General features: G+C 32.7%; 1 protein-coding gene across 1 annotated transcript in view; it reads left to right on the plus strand.

The window, feature by feature from the left end:
* Positions 1-3,034: 3,034 nt before the first annotated feature.
* HELRODRAFT_164763 (hypothetical protein) overlaps positions 3,035-7,500 on the plus strand; it is a gene marked incomplete at both ends in the record, with an annotated part of 7,214 nt that continues 2,748 nt past the window's right edge. Inside the window, 3 exons of the mRNA XM_009030738.1 lie at positions 3,035-3,617; positions 5,538-5,625; positions 6,912-7,500. The exon at positions 6,912-7,500 is cut by the window's right edge and continues 651 nt beyond it. Coding sequence (XP_009028986.1) covers positions 3,035-3,617; positions 5,538-5,625; positions 6,912-7,500 — 1,260 coding nt within the window. The remainder of the gene's footprint in view (positions 3,618-5,537; positions 5,626-6,911) is intronic.

Consider the following 7,500-nt stretch of genomic DNA (forward strand, 5'->3'; position numbering starts at 1 on the left):
AACGTTCAATTTAACGTAAAAAAATAAAATTCTCCACAATTCTTCAAATAGTCTTTTTAGTAGTTTTTGGATTTTAACCCAATTCTCTTAATAGTTTCAGATAGTGGTTTTTGGGTTTTATCGTTCATAAATATTTTTGTAGACGATAAATCATAGATTGTGGGAAAAACAATTTTTGGCGCTAAATCTTTTTTGGCGCCAAATACATTTTGGCAGTAAAACGATTTCACAAATCTTAAATACATCAATGTTCGACAGTTCAATCTGAAAAAAAAGAAAAAAAACACGTAAAAAGTTTAACCCCTTTCCCGCCAAAATCACGAGAGGACCATAAAAGTCGGGCCATTTGCCGCCATATAAAGATTGACGGCTGGTGCATAACATGGAAGGTAAAATGCGAAACTTTTTTTGCGTAATAGATTTATATAGCGTTAAAATATTTAAGTATAAGAGAAAGACATTAAAGAAAAGAGAGAAAGAATGAGAAAAAGAGAGGGTGAGGATGACAAAAAGATAAAAAGAAAGTGATGTAAAGACAGAAGAAGTGACAGAAAAGGTAAGGAATGAAGATAGAAAAAAGAAAAAAAAGACAGTAAAAGAGAGAGGAAGAGAGAGAGTGATAGAAAGAGGGAGAGAGAAAAGAGAGAAAAAGACATTGTTGTTGTTTCTTTTGGTGGTGTTGTTGATGGAGTAATTTTTTTAGTACAGTGTTGTTTTTGAATTCATTTTTTTATATTGTTTTTTTTATTTTACGTAAATTCTTGTGGTTGTTGGTTAATTTTATGTTGTTTTGTTGCTAATTGTTAAAGTTGTAAATATTGTTGTTGTTGTGTTTTAAAATTTGTTGATGTTGTTTTCTGTCTGTTCTCTTGTCTCACTCTGTTTAATTTTAGTCTGTTTTTTTTTTATAAAAAAATATTTTTCGTGGTTGTTGCTGTTGTTGTTGTTATGGTGATGGTTCATGTTGTTGTTGCTGTTGTTGCTAATGAAATTTGGGTAAAAAGGCAGTTTTCAGGATTCAGTTTATGCTGTTGTTATTGCTGTATAAACAGTTGTTAATGTCATTGTTTATAACGTTGTAGTTTCTGTCTTTTGTCGTTGTTGGTTGGTTAAGTTTGTTGATGTTATTGATGTTACTGAAAATGTTGTTGTTGTTGTTGATGATGATGATGTTGTTGTTTTTGTTTAAAATATTTTTTTTTATTTGAAATTTAGAAGAAAAATTTTGTTGGATGTTTCTATAGGAATTTTTTGACGTGTCAATATACTTTAGAATTTGTTGTTGTTGCTGTTGTTTTTGTTGTCATTGCTGTTGTTGTTGATGATGTTGTTGTTAATGTTTATTGTTGTTGTTGTTGTAGTTATTGTTGATGATGTTGTTGTTGTGGTTGTTGTTGTTGATGTTATTTGCTGTAGTTGAAGTAGCAGAAAAAGTAGTAGAATTGTTAATGATTTTGTTGTAGTTGATGTAGTAGTAGTAGTAGTAGTAGTAGTAGTAGTAGTAGTAGTATTTTAAGTAGCAGTAGTGGTAGTAAAAGTAGTAGTAGTAAAAGTAGTAGTAGTAGTAGTGGTAGTAGTAGCAGGAGTAGTAGTAGCAGTAGTATTTGTTGTTGTTGTTGATTTTTTGTTGTAGTTGATGTAGTTGTAGTTGATGTAATTATGCATATTGACCCACTTCAGACCCGCCAGGGCTGAACAGTCGCCACACTCTCACTCACTCGTAACATGAAGCCACATCCGTGCTTTCATCTTCATCTCTTTCATCCTCATCATCTTCTTTTTCTTCAGTCTCTTCTTCTTCTTCTTTTTCTTCATCCTCCTTTTCTTTTTCATCTTCTTTTCCTTCATTCTTATCATCATCATCATCTTTTTTTCTTCATTCTCATCATCCTCATCTTTTTCTATTTCATCATTTTCCCTTCCTCTTACTCCTTTGTAGCATCATTTCTTCATTTCCTCACCATCATCCTTCTCTCTCTCTCTATCATTTTCATCTCTCTTTTTTTCAACTCGTTTTTCATATTTATTTAATGCTTTCGATGTCTTTTTTTAGTAATAATAATAATGATAATAGTAATGGGAATAATAATAACAATACTAATGAGAACTCTTTTATTTCTTCATAAGCCAAAATATAAGTAAAAAGAAAGAAATATAAAATGATCAATTATTATAATAGTTAAAAGATTAAAATAATGGATAATTTAACATCAATGCTCGTCATTATGAATAAAAATAATAATAATATTAATAATAATAGCAATAATAATAATAATAGTATTAATAACAATAATAAATGATAATAATATTAGTTGTGAAACGTGCACTCCACTCATCCAGGTCTTCCGTCATTCGATTCTGCCTTCTTTCCATCGTGTATTTCCGTCGCAAAGTTCCAACCAATCGGCGCCGACATATCATTATCATCATCGCCGCCACCATCATCATCAAAAACGTCATTGTCATCTGTAGCAGCCGCTGCAACGTCCACATCGTCGTCGCAATCTGTGATAAGTTTTTGTTCGCCTAGCACATTAGAATCCCTCCCTTTTTCTTTCTTTCCATCACCATCATCATCATCATCGTCGTCGTCACCAATATTATCATCATCAACTTTTTCAAACTTATCATCGTCATCATCATTATCAAAATCTGTTCACGTGACCGGAAGCGGATTGGCGGAAGTGGACGTGATCGTCGGTAGCGAGCAGATTCAGAATCTTTTAAGTAATTTGACGAAAAGTAAAGACGCTTGGAGGATAGTGATGCTGCAGTATCAGGGTTAGTAATGATACTACAGATACTATATATATATATATAATGATACTACAGATACTATATATAATGATACTACAGATACTATAAATAATGATACTACAGATACTATACATAATGATACTACAGATACTATACATAATGATACTACAGATACTATATATAATGATACTACAGATACCAATGCAGTAATTTCACAATGGACTTTCTCAATAACACTGAAAAATTTCTCACCTCTATGATCTAATTTTCACTAATTATGTCTGTCGTTGATATTCCTGAAAAACAAAAAACATTACAACAACCACTACAACCACAACAACCACTACAACCACAGCAGCCACAGCAGCCACAACAATCACAACAACCACAGCAGCCACAACAACCACAACAATCACAGCAGCCACAACAACCACAGCAGCCACAACAATCACAACAACCACAGCAGCCACAACAATCACAACAACCACAGCAGCCACAACAATCACAACAACCACAGCAGCCACAACAACCACAACAACCACAGCAGCCACAACAATTACAACTGCAACAAAGACAACCACAACAACTACAATTAGTTACAGGATGCGCCGACCTGCACCCAGCCAGCCACCAATTGGAAGGCGCCAAAATTATCAGAGCCGGTAACAGACTGACAGCTGTTTGTAACGAAACCGGTCAAACTTACTACATGGTATGCCGGGAGAGAAAGTGGTTTGGCGTCACTGGTAGCTGCAGCGGCAACAGTGGCGATGGTGGTAATGGTGGCGACGTTTCTGGTAAAGTGGTGAAAGGTTTGATTGGTGGTGGAAGGGGTGGTCTGTTATTCTCTGAAGATGACGGTGAGTAACTCGTCGAATGGTTTTCCACATGAATATGCCTAGAGAGATTTGGGGTTGATGTTGTTGCTGCTGTGGCTGCTTTCGTGACTGCTGTGGTTGTCATTGTGGTCGTTGTGGTTGTTGTGTCTGTGGTTGTCTTCCTACAGCCAATTTCTAGCGTATTTCCATAACTCTTCTTCACTGTTTAAGACATCTTCGTTGATTTATTTCATTTTATTTTTTCATAAAAACATTTTTTATACATTGAGTCTGTTATATTCTACGTACACTCCGTGAACATGTGTAAGAGTACGTTAATGTATGTACATATACTTTGTATATGTATGTATATTAGTATCTTTTTATTTACTTTGTAGACAGTACAATTACTTCTGGTTTCTGGTTTCCCAGTTCTTTAAATTAATTAATTAAATAAATACTTGATACTAAATGTTTTGCTCTGATATACAATTTTTTTGCTACAGACACACACACACACTTTTAAGCACACATATATACATACGTACATACACACACACACATATCCACATACATTACACACACTACAAGTACAAAATCAAGTGATCGAAAATGGAAAATTTTAAATCCAGACAGGAAAAAGATAGTGAGGGTTAAAGCTTCCATGTACAATCGGTCACATGATACGAAGAGTGGGGGTTGGATTAATATTATATCTGACTGTTATTATCTAATTATTATTTTATAATTATTCAATTAAAATTAATTGTTACTTAATAATTCGTTGAAATTTTTAATTGATTTAATTTTTAATTGAAATTCATTTAAATCGTAGTTTTTTTGTATTTGTTTGAGATTTTAGAGCTTATATCTAGACAATATTCATTTGGTGTGTGTGTGTATGTTTATTTGTCTCTGTGTGTGTTTGTGTTTGTGTGTGTGTGTGTGCGTATGAGTTTGTGCTAGAATGGTGAAATGAAAAAATAATAGTTATAAGAGAGAAAGAGAGAGAGAGAGAGAGAGAGAGAGAGAGAGAGAGTCGAGTTAAATAAAATACAAAAAAATAAGCAAAGTATTAAAAACAAAACAATGGAAACAAAAAAAAAACAAAAAAAATCAAAACGCTGACGTCACAGTACGTCATTAAATGGCACCCCATGGCATAAAAAAACTTAGCATCGTGCGGTAATCAAATAAGTTTTATGTGCGTGTGGGTTTGTGTGTGTGTGTATGTACGTGTATGTGTGTTTGTGTGTGTGTGTGTGTGTGTGTTTCTATGTGTATAAAGAGTGTGTGTGTTTGTGTTTGTGTATGTACGTGTATGTGTGTTTGTGTGTGTGTGTTTCATTATGTATAAAGAGTGTGTGTGTGTGTTAGTTTTGTTTGAATATGTTTGTATATGTGTTTGTTTGTGTGTGTTTATGTATGTGCAAACGTTTATGTGTGCTTGTGTGTGCTTATGTGTATCAAGTGTTTGTGTGTTTGTTTGTTTGTGTCTGTGTATTTATGTGTCTGTGGTTGTTGTTGTTGCTTCAGTAAGGACTACCAAATCAAACTTCCCGAACGAGTTTGTAGTAGCGTCATCGAAGAATTTATTGCTAGTACTGCTGCTGTTGCTGCTACTACTACTACAGCTACTACTATTATTAATACTACTACTAATAATAAAAAAATATTATTTTATCTTTAACTGCTAATAATACAATATGTTATCATTAATAACACTGATAGTAGTACTAAAATTATTCTGTATTATTATCATGTATAATTATTCATAATATAATAATAATAATGTAATTATTCATAATATAATAACATTAATGTAATTATTTGTAATATAATAATAATAATGTAATTATTCGCAATATAATAATAATAATGTAATTATTGGTAATATAATAATAATATTATAATTATTCGTAATATAATAATAAAGTAATTGTTCGTAATATAATCCAAAAGGGGCGGTGCTAGCGGTCATCATTGGAGTTCTTGTCGGTATGCTAATTGGTGGAATGCTACTCTGCCTCATCATCTTCGTCAAGAAGAGGTGATGATGATGATGATGACGGGGGTGATGATGACGATGATGATAATGATGACAAGGGTGATGATGATGATGATGATGAGGAGGAGGAGGAGGTTGATGATGATAATGATGACGGGGGTGATGATGACGATGATGATGATGATGGTGATGATTCAGCATCATCACCATTGTCACCATCATCATCGTCACCATCATCATCGTCATCATCATCATCAACTGCGTCATCATTACCATGACCACGCATCTCTGTAGACACGTCAAATGAACATAAAAAACAGTTGAACAATAAACTTTCAAATAACTTTCATCCTATTAACAATGACAATAACAACAAAACACAACTATAAAAACAACAACAACATAAACAACAACAACAGCAACATTACTAATAGTAATATTGCTAAATGTTTTTTCAGTAAAGGTAGTAGTTGCCAGATTACTACTGCCACTGCCACTACCACCACTACTACCACTACCACTTCTGAAACTTGTAGTAGTAATAGTATTAACAATAAAAGTAGTAGTAGTAGTAGTAATAATAATAATAATAATAATAACAATAATAATAATAAATTCTATACCGTCATAGATAGTAGTAATACTTACAGCAGTATAAATAATCCATTGTTCTCATCCTTCTATCAGTGTAGCCGGCATAATAATAATAATAATAATAATAATAATAATAATAATAATAATAATAATAATAATAATAATAATAATATTAATTATAATTATAATAATAAAAGTATTAATGGTAATAATAATAATAATCTATCGTCGAATGAGAATCGTCACTCGTACCCTCCTTCACAATACACGGCAAACAATAATAATAACAACAATAATTATAATAACAATAATAGTAATAATAATAATAATAATTATAATAATTATAATAATAATAATAACGTCAGTATAGATACAAGCGCCGTGAGTTGCATCAGCAATAGATATAGTACAAACGAAAATGATACAAACAAAAATGATACATATATAAAAGATATCAATTATTCTGGCAAACTTGAAAGCAGTATTAATAATAATAATAACAATAATAATAACAATAATAATAATAATAGTTACGTTTATAAACATAGTAAAAATACTACTACTAATACTTATGAATTCAGAAACAGTTGTAGTAGTAGCAGTAGTAGTAGTAGTAGTAGTAGTAGTAGCATTAGTAGTAGTAGTAGCATTAGTAGTAGTAGTAGTAATACTTACAAACATAGTAATAGTAGTAGTATTAGTGTAAGTGGTGGTAATAAATGGCATAAAATTAGCGATAGTAATAGCTGTAACGCTAGTAGTAAAGATACTACCGGTTGTCCTTTCACATCGGACAACGAGGTAACTAAGTTGAGAAAATTCTTGCCAAAGAAACAAGTGGCTAGCGGTTATGACGATTTCAGTGATGTAAACTTCACTAATTATGATAATAATTATCACCATGGTGATGTGGAAGATGGGGATGATTTAGTCCGCCCAAAACATCAACCACCAATTATATTACCGAAACCAGATATAACCGACATCAAAAAGAACCGATTTGTACTAACCGATTTGACGAAAGATATCGGTTACGGTGGTACCAAGCACATCTCTGTTTTCAATAGCAACGCTGACGTCATTACAGGTGAAAACGATTTTGGCGGAAAATTCGAAAAGTTTAATTGTTGTACATGCGTTGATTGCGTCAGCGAGGTGCAGCAACAATTGCTGCTCTTGAAGGAGACATGTTGTTGCTGCAACTGTTGCGCAACGGCGAGCGACAATGTTGCAGAGGATGCATCATTGTCTAGCAACAAAGTTAATTATCATCTGAACGCCGGCAGCAACAACAACAACAACATCAACAACAACATCAACAAC

The sequence above is a fragment of the Helobdella robusta genome, assembly GCF_000326865.2.
Source record: "Helobdella robusta unplaced genomic scaffold HELROscaffold_7, whole genome shotgun sequence".
Taxonomy (NCBI): Eukaryota; Metazoa; Annelida; class Clitellata; order Rhynchobdellida; family Glossiphoniidae; genus Helobdella; species Helobdella robusta.